At 39.8% G+C, this 27815-nt stretch overlaps 1 protein-coding gene across 1 annotated transcript in view; it reads left to right on the top strand.

The window, feature by feature from the left end:
- The window catches only part of Greb1l (GREB1 like retinoic acid receptor coactivator), a 251590-nt gene that overhangs the window by 136712 nt on the left and 87063 nt on the right, over positions 1–27815 (top strand). The window contains 5 exon segments of the mRNA XM_038331492.1: positions 1884–2043; positions 2218–2415; positions 9514–9690; positions 14209–14385; positions 17014–17136. Coding sequence (XP_038187420.1) covers positions 1887–2043; positions 2218–2415; positions 9514–9690; positions 14209–14385; positions 17014–17136 — 832 coding nt within the window. The 5' untranslated portion in view covers positions 1884–1886.

Below are 27815 nucleotides of genomic sequence, written 5' to 3'. Positions count from 1 at the left end.
TCAAAATAACTTTTTTCCCCAAAGAAAAGATAGAATAGTAACTTATCTGCTTCTGTAGTCAGTTCTAATAGCACACATTATTCAAATTCTAGAAAGTTTCATCATGTATATGTGAAAGAATGAGGGATTTTTTTAAAATAAAGCAAACACATTTTCTAATCATAGTTTGAAAAAAATTAATGCTTATTTTATCTTATATGTCTGAGTATTTTGTCTGCATACTACATATTTGCCTGCCAGAAGATGGTCAAAGCCCTGGAGCTAGGGTTACAAGCCATCATGTGGGCGCTGTGCAAGTGCTCTCTAACCCCCCCGCCATCTCTCTAGCCTGACGTTGTTTTACCTCACGGGCCACTGAAAGGGTGATGGGGCTCCTGGACCATTTGGAAATTATTGGTCAGACCACTAGTTAGCACTCAATAAATTGTGATTATTATCATTAGTATACAATTTTTTGTGGCTATAGAGCACTACACAAATACTAATGGTTAGAAGTATATGTAGGCTCTGACTTCAAATGTATTTTGTTCACTTTACTGAAGGATACTGAAGAAGACATTTAGATGAAGCAAAAGAAGCAATGATTTTTACATAGATAAAGGGTAACATCCCAGAAATGAGTTCTTGGGATAAGTGACACAGACCTTTCTTTCGAAAATTGGTTCGTATCATAGAACTTTCATTTTGTTTCTTCAGGAGTCCTTTCCTCCCCTAGGGGAGTAGGCCTTAGAGGGAACAGTGGTTTTATTTATTTATTCTGCAGTTGCTGAAAGAGTTGATCTATGGTTGCAGGAGCCCAACTGTGTTGTCTGAGTTTTCTGTCCAGCCTGGTTCCCATAATTGTTAAGTCCCAAAGAAATCACCCATTATCTCAGGCTTCTTATTAACTCTTATAACTTATATTAGCCCATTATTCTTGTCTATGCTAGTCACATGGCTCAGTACCTTTTTCAGCAAGGCAGTCACATCTTGCTTTTTCTGTGGCAAGCTCACAACTGCAGAAAGAGCTTCCTTCTTCCCAGAATACTCCTGTCTCATTGACCCGCCTCTACTTCCTGTCTGGTTGTCCTGCCTATACTTCCTGCCTGGCTACTGGCCAATCAGTGTTTATTTAAAATATAATTGACAGAATATAGACATTCGTCCCACACCACAACTGTAAGTTAAAGGTGTGTTCTCATTGTTCAGCAGGCTAGGGTTTATAACTTACAGGGAAATTGAGGCTGGATCTAAAACATTTATTACTATTGAACTATGAGATCTTCTGAAAGAGCTGACATGGGCCTTGATGGTAAAGACCAAAATCACAAGCAATGTAATAAGTAACTTGCAATAGATTTCTTTTTCTTTAATATAATTTTTTTCTTTTCTTTTTTAAAGTGTGTATGTGTGCATGCACACGCACATGCATGTGTACCGTATGCTGCCATGTATATAACACAGCATACATGTGGAAATCTGAGGATCTTTTATCATGTGGTTCCATGTGTCAGCAACCAACTTTACCCACTGAGCCATCTTGCCAGCTAGATTTAAGAATACATTTCATACAGTTCACATAACTATATGAATATAGTTTATATTTGCCAGACATCAATTTAAATTTTTTTGATTATTTTTATGTCTATGAGTATTTTACCTGCATGAATGTATGTGCAGTTCCCATGGAGGCCAGGAGAGGGCCTTGGGTTCCCTGGATGTGGAGCTACAAATGGCTATGAGCCACCATGTGAGTACTAGGAAACAAACCCGGGTCCTCTGCAAGAGCAACCAGTACTCTTAACAGCAAAGCCATCTCTCTAGCCCCATATCTGTAATTTTAGGACATAAACATCTAACACAATTGTTTACTTCCTCTTTTTCTTTGGGATGTGCTGGTACAGACCATGGGGAATTCATATGCTGGGCAACTGAAGTCGGCTAGATTTGAGGAAGCTCTACACAATTCCATAGAGGCCTCGCTCAGATGCAGTAGTGTGGTGCCACGGCCAATCTTTTCCCAGCTCTACTTGGACCCAGATCAACACTCTTTCTCATCTGCAGGTAAGTTTCTCAGTTGCATGCATTTCTAGACCCCTTTCAAAAGAAGTGGGAATTCCAATCAAACATGATAATCTTACACTCCCCAAAAATAACTTTCTGAATTTCTCTTATAATCTTTTCTCCATAAGCATCCTTCTTAAAAATTAAATTGCATTGACTTCTTTGCTTACCCAGATGTGAAGCCCAAGGTGGAAGACCTAGATAAAGGTCTAGTACACCGCTACACTCAAAATGGCAGCCTGGATTCTTCTAACAACACAGCCATTAACGAAATGGAAGATGATGAAGATGAAGAAGAAATGTCTGACTCAAACAGCCCACCAATTCCCTATTCACAAAAGCCAGCCCCAGAAGGATCTTGCACTACAGATGGTAGGTTTGGACCTCTCAATTCTTTTCAGATTTGTATTGTAATTTCATCTGGCCTGTTTCCAGTCTTCCCATGTGGTTTTCAAGACTGGATACCAGTCACTGTTGGAAAGAATGAGTGGCTATATCCTGATGCATTTATCTAATTACTCTTTACGCTGAGGCCTGCTGGGTCAGGGTCCACTTCCCTAACAAAGTCGCTAGTTTGCACTTCAGGCCTCTCACCCATTAACTTGTTTCCTGTGCTCCTCCTCCTCCCATATTGATTAGGGCCGGTTCGAAAGCCTATTCTGAACCACGAATAATAGATCAGAGAAGGAGTGGAGAAGTGACCAGTGACCTCCTATCTCTGTCATTCCTCCATCCAAAGGAGATGAAACACTCTCTAAGCCCCGCCCTACTACTTCCTGTCTCTCTATCTTTATTTAGTCCTTATGGTTAATTTTGGTCAGCTAGTACCTAGCACTGCCCTCTGATTCAAAGCAAACTTTATTGTCAGAATGCAACCAAAATATCACACAATCTCCTTGCCCCTATTGACTCTTGAAAGCTCACAAAGGTTGTCTACAGGAAATAGCCCCTCTTGTAAATGAGGAGAGTGAGGATCACAGTTGAATTAAAGATCTGTGCAGGTGCAAGTCCAGGCAAAGGTCAAGGCTTCTCCAGTACACTGTAAGAGTTTACTCTCTCATGAGCTTTTATTTAAAAAACAGTTTCTTCTTTCTCCTCCTTTTAGTTCACTTCCAAGATAGTAACAGATATTCTAGATGCCCTGATGACTCTACATCTACCTGGAATATTTTATTACATTTATTTATGTCTTGTGTGTGTTACATATGTGTGTGAGTGCTTATGAACCATGGTACACACATGGATCAAAGGACAACTTGCAGGAATAGGCTCTCTCCTTCCACCCTGGGGATGCCAGGGATCAAACTCAGATGTCATGCTTGCTGACAGGCACCTTTGGCTACCTAGTCATCCCACTGGCCCTACAGCTATACTCACTGAGTGCTGAGGTAAAATATAAATCCTTTAAAAATATTATAAATGTAAAATCTGGTTACACAGTATAAAATGTAAGTAATTTGATTCTCTCTCTCTCTCTCTCTCTCTCTCTCTCTCTCTCTCTCTCTCTCACACTTCCATCCTTCCCTTACCCCCTTAGTTTTTTGAGACTGGGTCTCATTATGTAGTGTGGGCTGGCCTGGAATTCAGTATATAGAACATACTGGCCTCCAACTCACAGAGATTTATTTACCTGCCTCTGCCTCCCAAGTGATGTGGTTAAAGGTGTGCACCACGCCAGCTGTTTGCGCAGGCCAGCTTTATATCCCACCACACTTTTAACCACAGTTTAAATAAGGAAACCATGGTTTCTAATGATTTTATTGTTCTGTGGTTGCAGTGATATCCCAACCTAAAGTCTGCTTTCTTCCCCTTACTTAGTGGCTGTGTTCTGGTCGCCCACTTAATTAGTATATGGAGTGTGTTTTTTATATTCCAACTGACTGATATTAGCCTGCATGGTGTCAGAGCATAAAAACCTTGAGGAGACAGGGAGGGGAGAAAGAAGAAGGTTCTAGATTTCAGGACAGTTTCCTGACAAAGCTTGGAGAACAAGTCATTTGATATAAATTAAAGCCTTATCCAGATGAAGCCAGAAAAATAGTTGGCCTTGTTCAGAAATTTATTTTCTTTTGATTTCCTACTTCCCTGAGAATCTAACAACCCATAGAGGGAGGGAAAAGAGACCTAAAGCATTCTCCTGTGGTTCACAAGTATCCCTCGAAGGGATGTCCATTGTGTTCTTCATGTTAGGCCTGCCCACAACACATCACTTCTATGGATTTGCTTTCATATACGGTTGACCCTTTTGCTCAGACTTAATATGATACATAGTGTTTACTCATTACTGATATACTGTATGACTTTAAACCCATGGGGATGTGAACAGTGAAGCTGTGTGTTGCTGTTTACTTGATTTGTATTCTTGCTACATTTTCTTCAACTGAGCTCCTCCAGTAACAAATAACATTGAACAGTGCTTAAAATGATGGTGTCTCGTTGAAAATCTAATTACATGTGATAATTTGATGTGGGATGTCCTCCTGTATATATGTTGCTTTTATTGGTTAATGAATAAAGCTGCTTTGGCCTATGGCAGGGCAGAACATAGCCAGGCTGGAAGAGATATATAGAAAGAGTAGGCAGAGTCAGAGAGATGCCAGGTAGCTGCCAAAGGAGAAGGATGCCAGAACTTTCTGGTAAGTCACAACCTTGTGGTGATACACAGATTAATAAAAGTGGGTTAATTTAAGATACAAGAGCTAGGTGGGAATACAACTAAGATATTGGCCAAGCAGTATTACAATTAATATAATTTCTGTGTGATTATTCAGGTCTGGGCAGCCAGAAAAAAAAAGAGCAGTCTCCATTTACAATAATTAAATAGAACTAGAGTGTGGGAAGGAGGTTTTCTCTGTTCTTCTGTACCTGGAGTATGTTTTCAGTTTGGTAGTGATATTATTTATAGCCATGTATTTTGGAAAGGTATTTTGTAGGTACCAAATTATAAACTTGACGTCTGAACAATAATACGCCTTTAATCCCAACACTTGGGAGGCAGAGGGGTGGATCTTCTGTGAGTTTGAGGACAGCTTGACATATATCATGTCATGTATTCCAGGATAGTCATAGCTACATAGTGTCTCAAAGAAAACAAATAAACAAAACAACAGTGAGAACCCCATGAAGTCAGGATGCATTCTCCATATTAGTCAGGATCTCACTCTAACCCAGGCTGACCTTTAACTCATGTTATGGCTATAGAACTTGGAGTGATCATTTTACCTCAGCCTCAGCCCCAAAGGGCAATGATGATTTTAAAGTAAAGGCAGGCAATTTTTCTGAGAATAAAGAACTGTCCCCCACCAAAGCAGAAGATTCTGATCCAACACATTCTGAAGACACTCATTCTGTACCCAAATTCCTACATCAACTGCTTCTGGTTCTTATAACTACTGTTATTACTCTTGTCCCCTACTTAACTCCTCCTCCCCCATGAGATGGCATTTAAAATTAAAAGGTGTTTATAACTTGGTATTTTATATTTCACATAATGTTATCAATTCTGCTCACTTGGCAATCGTTCTAAAAATCTTCCTGCTTCAAAGGAAAGCAGCCCTGAAGATGTGCTTATACAAGCAGCACTGAGACCCAGGAAACAGAATGACTGTGGCCTTGTTTGAGAACACCACTTTCCAGTCCCGGTCCTCTGTTTGCCCAAGACTTGGGGGACTCTAATGCTACTTTTAGAGGCAATTTAGATAAGAAGGTACTTAACATCTGAGAGGTTGCCATTCATAGGGAAATTTTACTTGCTAATTTATTATGTAAATTATTGAACTAGAGCAGGTTCCTATCCTGCTGGGAAGCAGTTGATTGTCTATGAGGTGAAGAGCAGCCAGATTTGGGGCCTCTAAAAGCTGTTTTCATTACTTCAGTTGGGTTTGCTGCTGTGTCAGTAAATGTCCCTTTCCCCTTTTATTTACTCTGGTGCCTTCAAGTTGGAGATAATTGGAGAATGCAAATCCCTTTCTATGAAGTGAAAACCCTGGCTATTTTCTTAAGAAAATGCAGATGAAGTTTATATAGAAGGGTTCTCTGTTACCACCACCGCCATTTTAATTAAAATCATTTGTCTCAAAAGAGCTTTGGTGGGAGAGCAGCCTTTCATTATTGCTCTCAAATGAAGTCATCCCCTGAGCAAGTTTGCAAAGCAAGTTGTCCACCCATATAAGCAACCATCTTCCCTCCCTGTGTGCAGCAGCAGCCTGGAGCCTTCCAGAGGGTGCCCTGAGGTGGTCTAGTGGTCTCTGAGGAGTGGTCATATTAGCGTTTCAGGCTCAGGATCCATGAGGGATCCTGGGATCTTGTTGGTCCAGAAATCCAGTCACATTTCATGGATTCTGTAGTTAACCACTCCTTATAGGTGCAGTTTATTTTCAGTTAAAAAAAATAGACATTGCTCTTAACATAATATTTTTTCTTTTTGGGGGGGATCTCTGATCTATAATGTGTTTATTTAGCTATGCTAACCCCTGACAATGAGAATTTAGGGAAATATTCAGGAAATGTTTACAGTCAAACACCAGGTCCTTGGCAGGGGAACTTCAGAATCTTTAGGCTAACTACAAACTGAATTAAGTAACTTTCCTCTAATTCTGTGGCAGTCTTTGGCCATAAACTGATTCCCTCCTGACCCCCATGCTCCGTGTAGCTTTCTCTTTCCACTCCATTCTTTCTCTTTAATTAAATTGCCTGAGGCTGTGTTGGCAAGTAGCTTGAAGAAAAGTATTTCAAGACTATTTTGAGGAGCACCTTTACGTTTATAGAGAGTGCAAGCCTCAAGTTCCATTTCTATACATAGGCAGTTTCTTCTGTGACCAGCATACACAGGAAGCACATTGGTCTAGTGAGTGCGTTATTACTCAGATACTTTTATGAGCTTTAACAAGTCTATGGTTAGCTTTGGCTCCTTGCTTTATCCGATGTCGTTCTCTGAGCCAGGGTCCTGTCAAAAAAATCACACAGATTTAGCCTGTCTCTTTAGGTTCCTCTTAGCTGTGACATTTTCATAGGTTTTATTCCTGGGTTTGATGGCCCTGGCAATTTTAGGAATATTAACCAAAGATCTTGTAAAAAAAAAATTTTCTTTATTCAAAGAGTTTGTTTTTCTTCTAATGACTCAGAGACTAGATGAAGATCCCAGAGGTGGAATTTATGTATGCATAACTGGGGGCAAAGAACCAACATATGTTTATTTGAAGTTTTTACCTCATTGATATCCATTTCTTCTCCACCTTTTCTAATTTGCTCAGCTATTTATGTCTAACCTTGTCGATATTTATTTTCTGGTTTGTGTTATACACTAGACTGCCAATTATTATTTAAAGAGTCCTCGTTTCAGATGTGGACGCTCTTTTCATCACAGACCTTCCTCCACATAATGATTATTGCTTTTGACCTCTATCCTCCCACCCTAAATGGGAATCCCCAAGTCTGCCATACTAAAAACTGTTCATGCTTCTTCGTTTCAATGAGTTACATAGTTTCCATTGTGCCCCAGAAATGACTTTGAAATAATAATTCTTTCATTTAAAAATATCATACTTTCTGTGGGCACTCCACATTGTGCTGGAGTGGGAGATCCTTCTGTCTGTGTGTTGTTTGTATTGGTTAACAAATAAAGAAATTGCCTTGGCCTGATAGGACAGAACTTAGGTAGGCAAAGAGGACTGGACTGAATGCTGGGAGGAAGAAGGGCGGAGTCAGGGAGATGCCATGGATCTGCTGCCAGAGTAAGACATGCTGCCAAAACTTATCTGGTAAGCCACTGCCACGTAGCAATACAGAGATGAATAGAAATAAGTCAAACTAAGATGTAAGAGCTAGAGATAATGGCCAAGCAGTGTTTTAATTAATACAGTTTCTGTGTGGTCATTTTGGGGCTAAGCTAGCCGGATGGCCAGGACAAACAAGCAGCCGCCTACCAACATTGTGCCTTCTCAACTCTGTTTAGTCAGGGACCAAAACGGTAGTTTCCCCTCACCCACCTTTGCCATGAAAGATGTCTCATCACAAGAGTCACTCTCTGGACTGGGGAGATGGTTCTGTCAGTGGAGTGCGAGCTGTTCAGATTCTCAGCACCCACAATAAAAGAGTGAGACTTAGTTGGGTGCACAGTTCCATTTAGTGAACTCCAGGCCCAAAGCTACAGAGAAACCCTATCTTGAAAAATTAAAAAAAAAAGACACTTTTGAAATCCTTGAGCATTTTGAAATAATTCTGTCATTGCATGGCATATGATAAAAATTTTAGCTCTAAGTAGAAAACATTTATTGGAGACTGACCAGTATATTAACATATTCTTTGATATTTATGTTATACAACAACTGTCTACAGTTTATAATTTAATAGTTGTAGTTTAATTAGCTTTAAATTGGATGAATAAAAAAGTGTGTTGTTGAAAATACAAAAATAAAAGATTTTACTTTGTTTTAGGAGAGACAAATAGATTTAAATGTTTTCAGCATTTAAAACACAGTCTAAACTCTACTCTTCTACTCCTCTCCATTTTGGCTGTAGAACCAGGACTTGCAGGCAAGCACTCTCCCATCGAACTATATTCCTGGCCCCCAAAACTACATTTGATGCCAAAGTTATGGAATGTCTATGATTGGAGATTAAAGGAATATAGAAATTTATTTCTACAATTTTTGTGGTTTTGCTCTATGTGATAAAATTTAGGCTGGATCATAATTACTATTTTTTTAATCCTTATAACATTAATTTTCAGTGCTTGTGAGGCAAAGACAGGTGGATCTCTGTGAGCTCAAGGCCAGCCTGATCTATGGAGCAAGTTCTAGGCCAGTCAGAGCTACATAGTGAGCTTCAAATGGGAAGTCCAAGTTCTGCTGTGTCCCACGGGAATCACCCAGAGAGAGTAAGCACCTGGTCCGTCCCAGATTTTCTTTCTGGGCTCCAGGTAGCCACTCCTTAACTAGGTTCCACTTCTTAAAGATGATTGATTAACAAAGTTTCCCCCATCATTCCATCCTGCTGGGGTTTAGTAAGAGAATACATACAGACCCCTGGAACTAATAACCACCACCCTATCCAGACTGAGTTCCAGATCCAATGAGAGACTCTCTCAAAATAAGGTAGAGTATAATTGAGTAACTGAGGAAGACAGTTGACAGTTGAGCCTCTGCAGGCTCCTCAACACACACATTCACACTCACATGTAAGTACACCACACACACACACACACACAGAGAGAGAGAGACAAAAAGAGAGAATGTAAAACCTTACTATGTGCATATAACATTTATATACACTTCCCAGGGTTTGCACATTTATAATTGCCTTACTTGTAGGCCAGAAAACTTGAGTTGTCATGTTGATAGTACCAGAGAGGAGAGGAGAGATCAGTCTTCTTGTTGGGAGTCAATAGGTGTTGAGTCCTTAGAAGTGCCTTCCCGATGGGGATAAGGAGAGTACCTTCCCTAAAATTCTACTGTGTTCTTCTGTTTCCAGGCTTTTGTCAAGCAGGAAAGGATTTGCGTTTGGTGTCACTGTGTATGGAGCAAATTGACATCCCAGCAGGATTCCTCCTGGTGGGGGCCAAGTCCCCCAATCTTCCTGAACATATCCTAGTTTGTGCTGTGGATAAGCGATTTCTACCAGATGACCATGGAAAAAATGCACTTTTAGGTGAGTGTTTAATGTCTGTAACACTCTTTCGAGGAGAAGGGAGTTGAAATACATGTTAATTGAAAATAATCAGAGAATTTTATATGTATGTCCCTGAATTTAGTTAGAGTTTAAGTGGTTTAGTTTCAAACAGGAAATATTTTTCTCTCATTAACTTAAATATATTTTACATTTTTATTATCAAAAATTAGACATGCAAAATTTTTGAGAAAATTAAAAAGCAGCATACAATTTATCAGAAGTTAATATTTTAGGTCTGAGAGTAGAGTGTTTGTTTAGCAAGTGTAATGATCTCAGTTTATCCTTAGCCATGTAAAAAATTTGCATTTATTAAATAAAGTGAAGTTTATTCTGTATAGTCACTGATCTGAACCAAATGTCAATTCTCAATTGTTTGTGAATTATTCACTTTGTAAGGTATTTGCGAATTTTCAATACTACCTAATGCCTCATAGATATGATAGTTTGAATGTAAAATATCTCCAACAGGAGGAAGACTAGAGAGGGGCATAATAATCAGAATGTTCATATGTCTATGAAATTGTCACTCAGTAAAGTTTATATTAAGTTGTCACACACAGGCTCTTGTGTCTGGGCACTGGTTCTGACTAGGTAGTGCTATTCTCAGGGGCAGGTAACCTTTAGGAGGTGGAGTCTGGCTGGAGGGCTACTACCAAGTAATCAGGTGCCTCACACTGCTGATACTCCAGCCAGGAGTTGCTGCAACCTCTTTCTTCCTTAAGACAAATTGCATTCCTTGAACCATGAGCCTGAATGAACCATTCCTTTATGCTATTTTTGTATCAGTCTATCACAGTAACAAGAAAGGTAACTAATAGATGCTTCTCATTTTATCAATTCACCTAAAATAACTCAGGATATATAAATGCTATGAAATATATAACAATATCTCAGAATTATTTTCTGGCATAGATTCTTGGCTTTTTCACAACATAACTGTACTACATCATAAGAAAAAGAAGGTGGGTGGGTTTGGGTTTTTTTGGTTGTTTTTGTTATTGTCTTGTTCTGAGACAGTGTCCTGGCTAGTTTTATGTCAACTTGACACAAACTAGAGTCATTGTAGAAGGAGCTGCAGGCTGCGTTCCTGCTGCCTGGCTCCCAGCCTCATGGCTAGCTTGTGCCCCGAAATAATTACACGGAAACTGTATTCTTTTAAACACGTCCTGGCCCATTAGTTTCAGCCTCTTATTAGCTAATTCTCACATCTTGCTTTAACCCATATTTAGTAATGTGTGTAGCACCACAAGGTGGTGGCTTACCAGGAAAGATTCAGCATGTATGACCTGGCGGCTGGCTCCATGGCATCTGTCTCAGAGAGGAGAGGCATGGCGATTGCCTGAAGCATCTTACTAACTTCCCTTCTTCCAAGCATTCTGTTCTGTCTACTCTACCTATCTAAATCCTGCCCTATCAAAAAGCCAATGCAATTTCTTTATTAACCAATGAGATTCCTCCATCAAGTCATCTGAAAGGAAGGAACCTCAGTTGCAAAAATGTCCCCATAAGATCCAGGGATAGGGCATTTGCTTAATTAGTAATTGGTGAGGAGGGCTCAGCCCATTGTGGGTGGTGCCATCTCTGGGCTGGTGGCCCTGGGTTCTATAAAAAAAAGTAAGCTGAGCAAACCATGATGAACAAGCCAGTGAGCAGCTCCCCTCCATGGCCTCTGCATCAGCTCCTGCCTCTGAGATCCTGCCCTGTTTGAGTTCCTGTCCTGACTTCCTTCAGTGATGGACCATGGTCTGAAAATATAAGCCAAATAAGCCCTTTCCTCCCCAACCAGCTTTGAGTCATGGTGTCTCACTGCAGCAATAGTAATCCTAACAAAGACAAGGCAGATCTCACAGTGTAGACTTGGGTTGCCTGGAACTTGCTATAGAGACACACTGGTCCCAAACTCATCAAGGTCTGCCTTTGCCTCCATAGTGCTGGATTAAAGGTGTGCACCACCACACCTAGCTGGTTTTGAATCTGTTTTGCAATAAAAAGACAAGTATATGAGCTTTGATGTTATTTTGCTGCTGTTTTTCTAGAGGTTCTCAGAATTTCTTTTATTTAGATAGAATCATATCTTTAAAGTACAAATATAAGTAAGGGGACAAAGAATTAAGCTGTATTGTTTGTGAGTTGATTTTTATTTTAGTTTTACACAGTCATCCAAATTATACAATACCAGAAAGCCTTGAAAAACATCAGTCAGTATAGTACCTTAAGTCAGAAAGTAACCCTAAACATAATATATAGAGGTCCCTTCCCTTCCCTACCCTTTCTTCCTTCCTTTCTCTATCTTTGTCTTCTTCTCTCTCTGTGTTTTTCTTTTTTCTTTCTTCCTTCCTTCCTTCCTTTCTTGACAAGATCTTATTGTATGGGCCTGACTGGCTTGGAATTCACTATGTAGACCTTGAGTTCACAAGAAATCCACTTGCCTCTGCCTTCCAAGGACTAGAACTATATGAAGGCTTCTTAAATTATAGTTCAGAGCCAAATATTGTTTAACATCTACTGGTCATTTTCATGTTTCATAAGTGTCAAGAATACATAATGGGCACAGTTGCAGACACCTATAATCCCAGCACTAGAGAGTAAAGCAGAAGAATCAAGAGTTCATGGTCACCCTGTGCTATATAATGAGATCTTGTCAAAAAGAAATGAGGATAGAGGCCTTAGGTTTGTTACTGGCACTGAACCAAAAATGGATTCATTTTCTTCTTTAAATGAAATTAAGCACACAGTTTAGAACAGAAATCTAATGGTAAATCTTATTAATTGTAGTAAATTAACAAAGAAGATCCAAGTATTCATTTGTTAATTTCTTCATTCAATAGTAGTTATTCAGACTGTACTGTGTAATGAAATTTAAACTAAACTATGGCATGGAGAGGAAATTATAAGGGATAGTCCTTTCATTCATATACTAAAGACTCGTTGGTAATATATAACAATTTGGGAAACATATGTAACATTTGAAAAGCATGATAGTCTCTTGTAATGGAACAGATGAGGTATAGCTCTGACTCAAAACCCTAAAAAATGTCTCATAATCCATCAGTGGTTCTTCTTCATGACTAGAGGAAACCTCATAATATAGAAAGCACTGTCAGATTTTGTATCTGTTGGATGAATGGATAGATGGACAAACACAAGGATGGAAGATTGGATGGTTGAATGGACAGATAGATGTACTATTACATATATGTATGTATGTATGTATGGATGGATGGATAAATGGGTAGTTGGAGGGTTGGATGGTTAGATGGTTGGATGGGCAGCCTGTTTATAAATGCTTTGAATTATTAGTTTTCTCCAGTGGAGATATTGTAAATTGTTCTTTTTATTCGTGTGGCCTTTCTCTCTTTATCCTTGTTAATATATGCCAATTATAACATAACTGTCCCATCATGGACCAGATGCCTACTTGTCATGCACCCATAGGCTGTGGTGAACCATGTGGAGAACCAGTAATAGGACCCACAATAAACAACAAGTAATTCATGATTACATAATTTTTTAAGCAATGAAAAAAATAAGCAGTGATATTTTAGGATAAAGTTTTTATTGTTTATTCATTATATAAAGTGACAGGTTTCATAAGCTGTTTTCATTTAGGCATATCATAGTCTGACATTCACCTCCCACCCCTAGCAGGTTCTTAGAAAGGAACAGGCTGGGCTGTGGTGGTGGCTCAGGCCTTTAATCCCAGCACTTGGGAGGCAGAGGCGGCAGATCTCTGTGAGTTTGAGGCCGGCCTGGTCTACAAAGCAAATTCCAGAACATCTAGGACTGTTATACAAAGAAACCCTATCTTGAAAAAATGAAGGAAAAAAGAAAGGAAGAGACTGAAGAGCTTTAGCACAAAAAATTCTTTCTTTTTCCCCCTTCCTTCCCCTCCCCTTCACTCTCCTCCCTTTCTCTCTCCTTCTCCTCCCTCCATTCTTCTTTTCCCTCCTTCCTCCCTCCTCTTCCTTCCCTTTCCCAGTGCTGTACCTCTAGCTCAGGGTCTTCTGCAGCTAGGTATTCTATCTCTGATCTTACTCCTCAGCCCCACCCAGTTTTCCTCTTTATATACTATATAAATTCTGTCACATGATATTTTCATTTAGCCATTATCCTGTTATAGTAGCATTTAATGTATTCCCAGTCTCTTACTATTAAAAATGACTCTACTGTTACTATAATTTGACTGAGAATTTCATGTTAAATAACAGCCTTGGAGCAATCTTAAATTACTTGATTCTTTTGAACATAAAATACCAGTTTACAAGCATTGGTTTCTTTGCAATTGTATCTGAAGAATTTAAAGTAAAAGAGAAAAGATGGAGCGTATGGGGGGGGGATACTAAAACCCTACCCTTGTTTTCTTCCCTATTCCGAAGTATTTCCGAATAGTTGAGACACTCTTGGTTCATAGACTATGAATATTTTTATACTTTTTGCATTTAGAAGTAGTGCATTAGCGTACAAGGCCATTAGTAACCTTGACTTTCCCCATTTCAGGGTTTTCTGGAAATTGTATTGGTTGTGGAGAGAGAGGGTTTCGATATTTCACGGAATTTTCCAACCACATTAACTTGAAGCTCACCACCCAGCCAAAGAAGCAGAAGCACTTGAAGTACTACCTAGTCAGGACCTCCCAGGGTGTGCTAGCAAAGGGGCCTCTCATCTGCTGGAAAGGTAATCAAATTCCAGGAGGGGGAGGGGAGGGTGGTGACTAGTGACCCTCACAGGGTTCAGAGTACAGGTGTGGGGATTAAACAGCTCAAGTTCAAAAGGCTGTTCAAAAATGGGAAGTCTTTGGGGGGTTGTTTGACTTATCCCTTGTTATAATTAACTGGAGCCTTTGAGTGTAGGAAAGAGCAAGTCTCTAGATTTGTCTTTAAAGAACACTTGCAGCTCTGGGGTTGGGAAATAAATCCTGGTGCCTTTTCGTTTTCCTGAGTATAAAATGTGCTCTTTGCTTTATTTCAGTTTGTCAGTAATTCTCACCAATCTACATTTTTTTTCTATTTTTATTTTACAAAAAAAAAAAAAAAAAAAAAAAAAAAAAAAAAAAAAAAAAAAAAAAAAACCTCAAATAAGCAATCCAGTCTTCTGGATGCCCAAGGAAGTGCATGAGTGAGTTGGCAGTTGTGTTTCTCTGGAGTTAGCAGCAGTTTAGAGGGCTACTTTGTAGGAAGTCACATCCTCCAGTGCTTGATGAGAATCACCATGGTGTTAGTCACTGTCCTAAAGCAGTTTCTTCTGACGCTGACAACTGTTCTCTGCAGAGTAATTATCTTTACCCTTCTTGCCTACATAAGCTTTGTGTCTGACTATGGAATAGCATAAATCCGAATTTCAGGAGTATATTTGTCTCTGAATCTTCCACCACAGTGACTCTCCGCTGCATCTGAGGAACATTATGTAACACCACGGGAAGGAAATGATGTGGCTTGTTCCAAGCCACTGTCATTAGAGCTTCAATCTCACAACCACTGAAGCTTAAGAATTTCATTCATAGTTCTTCATCTGGTAAAAGTTAAAGACTTTTCCTCTAGAAAGTCTTCTTGAATACCATAAACCCTAAAGACTAAAAACTTGATAAATATCATATCTCTATTTTTTAAACATTTTTTCTTAGCTTTTCTTTTGCTTGTATAAATATGTTTAACTTCCTGGTGCTAAGAGAGTTTCTCTTGTTGTCTCCCGTCACTGTTCCAGGGACAGAATTCTGTGTTAGGCTTGTTGGTGAGCACCTTTTCCCTCTGAGCCACCTCACTGCCTTTTTTTGGGGGGGTGGGGGGACAGGGTTTTTCTGTGTAACAGTCCTGGCTGTCCTGGAACTTGCTTTATAGACCAGGCTGGCCTCAAACTCGCTGAGATCCGCCTGCCTCTGCCTCCTGAGTGCTGGCATTAAAGCGTGAGCCACTATTGCCTGACTCACTGGCCATTTTTTTAAAGTAGGCTCATACCACAGTTTTTATTTTGGAATTGAAATTTTATTATTTACCTATACAAAATCACATAATATCGATATGCATATATACATGTAATACAGTCCCTTTTAGAAGATCGTAGTGTAGGGTGCTTCAACCTTTGCATGTATCTCATACTCTTATAACCCTGTCATACATTTATATCTTTAGTTCACGTGCTGCTTTCTGAGACTAGTAATGATAAATTTAGTTGGAACTTGAAGTCCAAGAGACTGTCACAGTGTTCACTGAATCAGCACACAGTACAATTAGAATCATATCAGAGCCCTATTAAGAAAAATAAGAAAAGGGAGGCTCTGCCGGCACAAAAAAAAGTCCAATTAGGTCAAATCAAACCAAATCAAAATGCCCATCGTTTTATTAAGTAAGGTGCTCTTGGGTGGCCGAGCACATGGCAGGGGAGACAGGACGGAAGGGAGCCCATGCAAACCCCAAACCACGTGTTTCTCCTCTGGGAACCCATTTAAATACCCTGTGGAGGTGGCATGCTGGGATTTGGAGTCCAGACCAAAGCAACTCCCAGGCCAGGGAGTCTTGGATGGATGCCCGGGACTGGGGGCTACACTCCCAACTTAACAAACCCCATTAATATCAGACACTTAATGTAAATATTGCCACTACATTAGCAATAATTTCTTATCTATTTCCTTTAATAAGAACTGAGAGTAAAAATAATTTGTTTAATCCCAGCACTCAGGAGGAAGAGGTAGGCAGATGTCAGTGAGTTTGAGGCCTGCCTGGTCTACAGAACAAGTTCTAGGAAAGGCTCCAAGCTACAGAGAAACCCTATCTCAAAAAAAAAAAAAAAAAACAAAACAAAAAAAACAAACAACAAAATAAATAAATAATAATAATTTTTTTCTAATTTTTATCTTTATCTATGCAGTTTTTATTTCTCTGGTGTTTGAATATTCATTCAAATTGAGTAGAAAAGTCTGGAAGCAGACTAGATGAATTGAAGTTGCTATTGTATATTTAAATAAATTATGAACAAGAAGTTACCTGGTATCTCAAAAGCTCAATATGTTTTTATAATTATTGACATTTTAGCCTCTGTCTTACCCATAAAACTAACAAGACAGCATTGGTTATTGGCACTTTTCATGTGGGGACTAATCTGTGGGCCATAAAATTGTGAAACAATTTGCCTTAAACATACCATCTGGCTTAGGAAGAACTCACCAGTCTGAACAGGCTTTGAAACAATAATTAGGGAAGCTACCACCGTTTGAGAAGCAGAGACTTCTTCAGAAATCTTATGGATTATGTCCCCATTGCCAGTAAAATAAAAACTACCTTCTTCCTATCTGTTTTTACTCCCTTCTAGAATGTAGAAGCCGACAATCTTCTGCTGTTTGCCACTCCACTAAACCCATTCCTTCAGTGCCATCAACTGTGGCTCAAGAAAATGGAGCAGCTAATGGATACAAAGCAGGCTTCACTCAAACAGGTATGAAGTAGTTTTATGTTATTGCAAGGACAGATACATGTTTAAGGAAGTATTTTTAAATTTGCTTAGCTGGTTTGAGTGAGACATTTTCAGATAAAATACCATTTGAGTATTACTAGGATACCATTTGAGCTACTCTTACAGTAAGAACCCAGCATTGAGATGGCTAAGTCTCTAGGGGACCAGGACTCACTTACATCTCAATAGTCCTACCAGTATAGACAGTGAATGGAGAAAAAAACTGACGGTTGGTAGAAAATTTAGCTTAAGCATAGAGTGGGATGCCAGGGACTCTGACAGTAGAGAGTATATAGAAATCAGACACCACAGCTATGGTGTAGCACTTACTGGAATACATTCATGAAGACTAGAATCCTAGGATAGACCTCCATTTAAACCCTGAGATAACTCAAATACCTGCTCTTAGAATTCAGGGAACCCCATGGAAGAGGAGGCACAAAGAGTGTAAGAGCCAGAGGGGACAGAGGACACCAAGAAAGCAAGGCCCTCTAAAGGAAAAACAAACACAAAACCGTGAGATGACAAAAGAGAATAGCACACTTGCTGAATATGAGACAGGCTCCTGGATGGATTGTGTATCCCAGTGGATGAAGCCAGGATCTGGTTTTTAATGCTACAAGACAGGATCTCAGTTAAAATAACTAGATAAAAATCTTTTCTTTGTGGTGTTTAGCACATTTTCTATTAAATCTTTTCATTTATTTTACATACCAACCACAGTTTCCCATCTCTCTTCTCTTCCTTTTTCCTCCCCCCACCTCTCATCTACCCCCCCCACACACACACATCCACTCCTCCACCCACGGGAATCAACAAAGCATGTCACATCAAGTTGAGGCAGGACTATCTCCTCCTTCCCCCACATCCTCCACCCCCATATCAAGGCTGGGTGAGACAACCCAGCATGGGGAATAGGTTCCAAAAATCCAGCTCATGCACCAAGGATAGGTCCTGATACCACTGCTAGGTGCCCCATGAGCAGATCAAGCTCCATAACTGTCATCCATATGCAGAAAGCCTAGGTCAGTCCCATGCAACTCGCTAGCTGTCAGTCCAGAGTTTGTGAGCTCCCACTAGCTCAGGTCAGTGTTTCCCCATCATGATAGACCCCCTTGCTTGTACAATCACTCCTTCCTCTCATCAACTGGACTCCCAGAACTCCAACTAGTGCTTGACTGTGGATCTCTGCCTCTGCTTCCATCAATTACTAGATGAAGGCTCTCTGTTGACAATTAGATAGTGACCAGTCTGATTATTGGAGGCCAGTTCAGGCCCCCTCTCCACTATTGCTATGAGTTTCAGCAACAGTCATCCTTGTGGATTCCTGAGAGTTTCCCTGGCACCAGTTTTCTCCCTAACTCCAAAATAGGCCCATCTAACAAGCTATCTCTTTCATTGCTCTCCCTCTCTGTCCCACTCCCAACACGGCCAACCCAATCCCTCGTGTTCCCCTCCCCCATCCCTTCCTGTAAGCGGAGGCCACTCATTTGTTTCCTGGCCATGCAGACCCTAAATAATCACACAGTAACTATATTAATTGCAATACTGTTTGGCCAATATCTTAAGCATATTGTTAGCTAGCTCGTACACCTTAAATTAACCCATTTCTATTATTCTATGTTTTACCATGAGGCTCATGATCTGCTAGTAAGGTTCCCAAGCTACGTGGTGGCTACATGGTGTCTCCTTGAATCTACCTACTCTCTCTCTATCCCTTCCAGCCTGGCTATATTCTGCCCTGCAATTGGCCCAAAACAGCTTCTTTAGCCTACAGGCCCATAGTACCTGGCAGATTTTTCCATGAAGTGGGAAATTTCAAAGACAGTTATGCCTATATTGGCAGTTTGTCAGTCACATTCTTCTGTGTCCTGCAGAATGTCTGGCAGACTCTTTCATAAAGCAAGAACCCTGAAGGACTGACTATCTCACCTTCTTTTTAAAAAATATTTATTTATTTATTATGTATACAATATTCTGTCTGTGTGTATGTCTGCAGGCCAGAAGAGGGCACTAGACCTCTTTACAGATGGTTGTGAGCCACCATGTGGTTGCTGGGAATTGAACTCAGGACCTTTGGAAGAGCAGGCAATGCTCTTAACCACTGAGCTATCTCTCCAGCCCCTATCTCACCTTCTTTAGGAAACTTTAGCAGTCATTGTTTTGTGGGTCCTGCATGTCAGTTTATACAGCATACCCTCAAGCAATCCAGGAAAGTGCAGTTTCTTTCCCAAATGGCTAGCTTTGTCACATAGAAGACAAATTCCATAACGAGTTTCTTCAATGTCCATCATCCTTTTGAAGTAGATTGGTGCTGCAAGGAGCAGATGTGTCTCATTGTCATGAAAAATCCTAAGTTCTTAAAACATTTTAAATATCATATTCTGTAGTCTTTGAAAGAGCTGAAGAATATCTATCCATCTGAAATACATCTCTGTACATCTATAAAACCTAACTAACATGACTACAAACTTTACTATTATAGATGATTAGTTAACCTATATTTCTTAATTATACATTATATTTGTAATGATCTGCACAAACACAATACCTTAATCAAGAGCAGAAATACTTATACACAGTATAACAAAATTAACCTTAAGACCAAGAGCCATACCAATCCAAAGCATTTATCTCTATAGCATATCCCCCTTTAAATGTAAACAAACACTTATAAACAATTATTTAGGGAATTCGGGCATTCTTTTTTAGACTACTGATTTGAGGATGCTATTAATCAGGTTCTCATGGGGTCTCCTGTGTTATAGGTCCATCTCAGCCAACAGTCCTGAAGCTGTTATGGATGTTGGACCATCTGGGTCATTGTTTCAGGGGATTTTGTTAGATCAAACCATATTAGCCAGTAAGGAGTCCACAGCTTTTTATTATATGTGGAAACAAAAGCAGAACCTTTTTTTAAAAGCAACATATCCTTAGATCCAAATTTTGAAGTTAAGATACCTTTAAAGTATATATGTTGGGGGGCTGGAGAGATGGCTCAGTGGTTAAGAGCACAGGCTGCTCTTCCAGAGGTCCTGAGTTCAATTCCCAGCAACCACATGGTGGCTCACAACCATCTATAATGAGATCTGGTGCCCTCTTCTGGTGCGCGGGCATACATGGAGGCAGAATGTTGTATACATAATAAATAAATAAACCTTAAAAAAAAAAAGCGCACGCCTTTAATCCCAGCACTCGGGAGGCAGAGGCAGGCATATCTCTGTGAGTTCGAGACCAGCCTGGTCTACAAGAGCTAGTTCCAGGACAGGCTCCAAAGCCACAGAGAAACCCTGTCTCGAAAAACCAAAAAAAAAAAAAAAAAAAAAAAAAAAAAAAAAGCTTTAAAAAAAAAGTATATATGTTGGTTTAACTTAGCAGCCCTCAAAATCAAATCTCTCTCTGTAGTCAAAAATTTTAAAGAAAACACAGTAATATATATAATCCAGACTCTGTGTATATTTCATCTTTGCGTAGCTTGTTTTTTTAACTCTTTAATCTATGACTGAGACTTTGTCTTATTTTTTTTAAAAAAACTATTTTTTAATAATTGTTTATACTCTTTTTTTTTCTCTCTCAAGCCTATGTACATTTTTTAACATACTACGACCCATTCAGAGGTTTATTTTTGTCTGGATTTGTTTTTATTGCATATCTGTAATTATTTTCTGATCAGGAGCACTTTTAAAATGGTAAGTAACTTAGTTGCAGAGGCCCTGGATGCTGGTTCCACCTCTCTCTGCCTTTTAATATGGTGGAGGTAGTTCACTGCCAGCTCTGGAACTGCCAGGTGGGAGCTGTCCTCATCACTTCAACTCTGGATAACACCATGTAGCACATAAATGCCTTTTATCTGAGTAAAATCTAAATCTGTCATGTAGCACACTGCATGGCCTGGATGTGGGAATCTGCCATGCTTTCCTGCCTGTGTAGTCCTAGCAGACTTGATCCTACCACCTGACCAGGCAGGGAGTACTGCACCATAGGCATGATCTCAGCTACTTTCTTCTCAACCCCAAGTGGGCACACAAGAACCTAGACCCAAAATGGGTGGTGGGCATCAGCCACAAATGCTTGGGTGCCATTCTGTAGGCAGAAATTGTTTGTTCATTCCCAGCTGCCCAGACCTGAAATAATCATAAAGAAACTATATTAGTTGCAATACTGTTTGGCCAATAGCTTAAACATATTTTTAGCTAGCTCTTACATCTTAAATTAACCCATTTCTATTGTTTTATATTTACCATGAGGCTTGTGGTTTACCAGTAAGATTTCCATGTGTCTGTCTCCTTGCCTCCACCTACTCTCTGTATATATATCCCTTCCAGCCTGGCTATAGTCTGCTCTGCAGTAGGCCCAAAGAAGTTTCTTTATTAACCAATGATAATACAACATATTCACAGCATAAAGAAAGGAGTCCCCCATCACCCTCCCCTCCACCAACCCCAACCCCACCCCCAGTTTACCCAGGAGATCCCATCTATTTCCCCTTTCCAGGGAAATCTATGTATCCCTCTTAGGGTCCTCTTTGCTACCTATCTTTTCTGGGGATGTGGATTGTAGCCTGGTTTTCTTTTTTTTTTTCCACCTAATATTTACTTATGAGTGAGTACATACCATGTTTGTCTTTCTGGGTCTGGATTATCTCTCTCAGGATGATTTTTTTCCATCCATTTCCCTGCAAATTTCATGATGCCATTGTTTTTTTTTTACTACTGAGTAATAATCCATTATGTAAATGTGCCACATTTTCTTTCCATATTCTTTGGATGAGGAGCATCTAGGCTGTTTTCGGGTTCTGGCTATTACAAATAATGCTGCTAAGAACATAGTTGAGCAAATGTCCTTGTGGTATGACTGAGCATCCTTTGGGTATATACCCAAGACTGTTATAACTGGGTCTTGAGATAAATTGATTCCCAACTGTCTGAGAAATCACCATACTGATTTCCAAAGTGGTTGTAGAAGTTTGCACTCCCACCATCAGTGAAGAAGTGTTCCCCTTACTCCATATCCTCTCCAACATAGGCTGTCATTAGTGTTTTTGATCTTAGCCATTCTGACAGTGTAAGATATTCTGATTTGTATTTCCCTGGTACTGAAGGATGTTGAACAATTCTTTAAGTGTATCTCAGCCATTTGAGATTCTTCTGTTGAAAATTCTCTGTTTAAATCTGTACCCCATTTTTATATTGGAGTATTTGGTATTTTGATATCTAGTTCCTTGAGTTCTTTATATATTTTGGTCATCAGCCCTCTGTCAGATGTGGGGTTGATTAAAATCTTTTCCCATTCTGTAGGCTGCTGTTTTGTCTTGTTGACTTTGTCCTTTGCCTTGTAGAAGTTTCTCAGTTTCAGGAGGTCTCATTTATTAATTGTCTATCTCAGTGTCTATGCTCCTGGTGCTATATTCAGGAAGTTGTCTCCTGTGTTCAAGACTACTTCCCACTTTCTCTTCTATCAGGTTCAGTGTAATTGGATTTATGTTGAGGTCTTTGATTTGCTTGGGATTTAATTTTGTGTAGAGTGATAGATATGGATCTATTTGCACTCCTCTACATGTGAACATCCCGTTATGCCAGCACTGTTTATTGAAGATATTTTCTTTTTTCCATTGTATAAGTTTGGCTTCTTTATCAAAAATCAGATGTTCATAAATATGGGAACTTACATCGGGGTCTTCAATTCAATTCCTTTGTTCAGCCTGTCTGTTTTAATGCCAATTCCATGCTTTATTAGTATTAGTATTGGTATTGGTATTGGTATTGGTATTGGTATTGGTATTAGTATTAGTATTAGTATTAGTATTAGTATTACTACCAATATTCAGCAAAATCTTCCTGACCCTAAATAAAAATGTCTAACTTTTAAACTGTCCAGGATATTTACATAGAGCCTATAACCTAAGATGGCAGACTACTTCTTTCTAAAATAAATGAAAGAAGATCATATCACTAGCTAGTCAAGAAAGAAGAAGGTTGGCATCTGCTTCTTGGCAATGAAAGGGCAGCCTTCATTACGTCAGCAACAGGCCTGCATGGCTGTCCTAGAATATGGTTTTAGTGATTTGATGGGTTTATGGTATGTTATCTGCCCTTAGACCTTGGAGATAAAACAATGAAAAATTAAAACTATAGTGTTAAAAATCAACATTTACTTCATTTCAATAAGTACATATTAAGTGTTTGTGTTCTGAGAACCTTATCAGATATGTCAGGGTTCCAAGACTTGACTAAGAACTTCCATGAGTTAAAAACACTCATAGAAGGGACTAAAAAATCAATAAATCATGCCAGTTTTACTACAAAGTGGCCTAGACATAGAAATAGCAAGCTGTCCCTGAAAATAATGAAGAATATTAAAATGTCATAAGCACTAATATAATCTTAATTATCCCGGGAAATATATTTTGAAAACATATTTTTCTTATGAAAGAAGAAGTCAGACCTTTGCAAAGATTCAGGCTTCATCAAAGGATCCCCTAGTACCCTGAGGAGACATAAGCTAGAAAGGGAGAGAAGGTCACTGGCTGACTCACAGGAATGCAAGTAGCCAAATGTTATTTGAATATTCTTGTGGGGGGGGTGTAAGAGGTGATTTGACCATGAAATTCTTTGTTAGCCGATTTAGGTGCAATCTTGATAGGTTACTACAAGAAAATGCTTTTCTATAGGGCATCATATTGAAGATTTTCATACTGAATTACTTATGTGTGTAGATGTACCAACTACTACTCCTTCTGACACAGACTGGATGGAATAGGCTGTAAGAATTTCCTGTTAGCAGTAGGGTAGCACGGCAAATGTTAGGTGTGTCTTGTTTTCCTCATAGATTAAGATTCACCTCTCTATAGATAATTGGATCACTGGCAGGTTTCTTATGCTGAAATGTGAATGCTCGTGGTGCAGTATTGGAGGAAGGAATTAATGTACAACCTATGTGACTCTGTCTTGAGCCCCCCTTCCGAGCTCCGGTTGTTCTAGCTTGCTGCTGTTCATCCCCTGCATATTTTCATGCAGCAATTTGTGTCACTGATTATTTTGATTCTAGACACCAATCCTAGAGGTTTATTAGGCCATAAGGTGGCTGTGTCTTTGGCTACCTACATTATATACACATCTCTCCACAAACACATGTTATAATCAGGACAAGAAATCAAGAACAGATAAATAAGCATTTCCTAACCTAAAGTCTTTAAATTTTCATATTTCTTCTAAAACCTTTATGGTTATAACTCTTGCAGTTCAGTCAATGAAACATTTTGAGTTAATTTTTGTGTATGGTATGAGGTGAGATTCCCAGTTGATGTTTTATATGTGGCTTTCCAGTTGCTGCAGACCATTTGATAAGGGAGGGATGGTTTATTTTGGCTCATGGTTTTAAGAGGTTTGGTCTATGATTGTTTGACCTCATAGGGTAAGAAGACTATCACAGCAGCAGGAATGTGTGGGCAGAGAGAGCTGTTTATTGCATAGCCAGCCAGGAAACAGAGACTGACCTATTTCCTCAACCCAAGTCTCTCTTCTCAAAGTTCCCATACCTCCCTCAAACAGTGCCACCAACTGGGGAACCACAAACCGCAAACCCATAGAGACATTTCAAATTCAACATTCTACCACTGGCACTTTCCCAAAAAAGGTGCATGACCCTCTCTTAATATAAAATGCATTTAGTGTAGTTCCAAAGTCCCCATAAGCATAAGTTCTAATATTGTTCTGAAGTATAAGTCTAAAATTCCTACTGTAATTCAAGCTAGTCTGCCATGGGCCCCTCTAAAATCAAAATAAATTATATACTTTTAATATTCAGTGACACAAAAAGAATACTCTTATTCTAAAGGGAAGAAGAAGACTATAGAAATAAGAAATGTCAAAGACTTAGAGAAACACAGAAACATAGTGGGGGCAAACACTGACTGAATCCTGCAGCTCCATGTCTAGCATGCAATGCCATAATTAAGCTCCAGCAGGTTTGTGCAACCCTGTCCTATGGCCTTGGTATTTGCAGACCATGTGGCTTCCTCTTGTGAACTGTGTCCATTTGTTACTTTCAGCTTTCCTTAGCTTAGCAGATATTCTTTGTGTTTGTCATTTATATAATTCTGGAATATCTATTGCAGCAGGGATTTTACCCTGATAGCTTTATATATCATTATCTTAGAGATTCGCTGAAGGGGATCCAACCTTGCTACCCATTGCCTAGACCCACAGGCTTATCTCTGGAATCTTAGTAGAAGTTAGGATGACTCCAGTAACCTTTGCATTCTTTATGCCTAAAAAAAAACGGGGAGTCAACAAAGTCTGTCACACCACGTGGACAGGACCAAGGCCCTCCCCCCTGTATCTAGACTGACCAAGGTCCCTAGGGAATGGACTCCAAAGAGCCAGATCATGCACTAGGGATAAATACTGGTTCCACTGCTAGTGGCCCCACAAACTTCCCAAAACACACAACTATCAGCAACATTCAAAAGGCCTAGCCTCGGTCTTATACAGGTTCCCCAGGTCGCAGTCCAGAGTCAGTGAGCTCCCACTAGCTTGGGTCAGCTGTTTCTGTGGTTTCCCTTGGCCCCTTTGTTCATAATATCGCTCTTCCCTCCCTATGGCTGGACATGGGAGCTCGGCCCAGTGCTTAGCTGTGGATCTTTGCGTCTGCTTCCATTAGAACTGGATGAAGGTTCTGTGATGACAGTTAAGGTAGTGGTCAGTCTGACTGCAGAGGAAGGGAAGTTCAGTCCCCCTCTCCATTATTGCTTAAATTCTTAACTGGGATCATCCTTGTGGATTCCTGGGAATTTCCCTGGAATTCCCCCATAATGGGTCTCTCTTTCAAGGTATCTCTTTCCTTGCTCTCCCTTTCTGCCCTTCACCTAACTCCACTTTCTCCATCCCTCATGTTCTCCTCCCTGCTCCCCTCCCCACTTCCCTACCATCCTCCCCTGGTCCCCTATGTGGCCACTTTACTAAAGAGGTCTTGTCTACTTCCCCTTGTGGGGAGGAATCCATGTATGTCTCTCTTAGGGTTCTCCTTGTTTCTTGTCTTCTCTGGGACTGTGATGCACAGGCTGGTTATATCCTTTGCTTTATGTCTAATAAAGTTAGTACATACTGTGTTTGTCTTTTTATGTCTGAGTTACCTCACTCAGGATGGTTTTTTGTTGTTGTTGTTGTTCCATCCATTCGCCTGCAAATTTCAAGATGTCATTATTGTTTACTGCTGAGTAGTAATCCATAGTATAAATGTACCACATTTTCTTTATCCATCCTTTGATTGGGGGCATGTAGGTTGTCTACAGGTTCTGGCTATTACCAACAATACTGCTATGATCAATAGTTGAATAAATGTCTTTGTGATATGGGTCTGCATCCTTTGGGTATATGCCCAAGATTAGTATTGCTGGGTCTTGAGGTAGACTGATTCCCAATTTTCTGAGAAACTGCCATACTGATTTCCAAAGAGATTGTAAAAGTTTGCATTCCCACCAGCAATGGATGAGTGTTCCCCTTACTTCTTATCCTCTGCAGCATAAATTATCATTGATATTTTTGATCTTAGCCATTCTGATAGGTGTAAGATGGTATCTCAGAGTTGTTTTGATTTGCATTTCCCTCATGGCTAAGGATATTGAGCAATTTCTGAAGTACCTTTCAGCCATTTGAGATTCCTCTGTTGACAATTCTCTGTTTTTAATTGGATTATTTGATATTTTAATATCTAGTTTCTTGAGTTTTTGTATATTTTTAAGATCAGCCTTCTGTTCAATGAGTTGGCGAAGATTTTTTTCCATTCTGTAGGTTACTGTTTTATCTTGTTAACTGTGTCCTTTGTCTTACAAAAGCTTCTCAGTTTTAGGAGATCCCATTTATTAATTGTTGCTCTCAGTGTCTGTGCTACTGGGTTTATATTTAGGAACTGGTCTCCTGTGGCAACACATTCAAAGCTACTTCACACTTTTTCTTCTGTAAGGTTCAGTAGGGTTTGATGTGTAATTTGAGCTTTAGCAATGTTTCTTTTACAAATGTGAGTGCTCTTGTATTTGGGGCATAGATGTTCAGAATTGAGACTTCATCTTGATGGATTTTTCCTGTGATAAATATGAAATGTCCTTCATCTCTTTTGACTAATTTTAGTTTGAAATTGATTTTGTTAGATATTAGAATAGCTACACCAGCTTGTTTCTTAGGTCCATTTGATTGGAAAATCTTTTCCCAACCGTTTACTCTGAGGTAGTCTGCCTTCAAGTTGAGGTGTGTTTCTTATATTCAGCAGAAGGATGGATCCTGTTTTCGTATCCATTATGCTAGCCTGTGTCTTTTTTTTTCTTTCTCATGGTTTATTTTTTTTTATATTTAAAAATTTCCATCTCCTTCCCTCCTCCTCCCCCTCCCTCCGCTCCTCCTCCCCCTTCCCGCCCCTCCTCCTCCCCCTTCCCTCCCCTTCCCTCCACCCATACCTCCCCTCCCTCCCTCTCAAGGCCAAGGAGCCATCAGGGTTCCCTACTCTATGCTAAGTCCAAGGTCCTCCCAACTCCCCCCAGGTCCAGGAAGGTGATCGACCAAGCTGAGAAGGCTCCCACAGAGCCCGTCCATGCAGAAGAATCAGAGCCCAGCGCCAATGTCCTTTGCTTCTCAGTCAGCCCCCGCTGTTGGCCACATTCAGAGAGA

This window comes from Arvicola amphibius, chromosome 5 (genome assembly GCF_903992535.2).
Source record: "Arvicola amphibius chromosome 5, mArvAmp1.2, whole genome shotgun sequence".
Classification (NCBI taxonomy): Eukaryota; Metazoa; Chordata; class Mammalia; order Rodentia; family Cricetidae; genus Arvicola; species Arvicola amphibius.
This window is presented reverse-complemented; position numbering and strand designations above follow the sequence as displayed.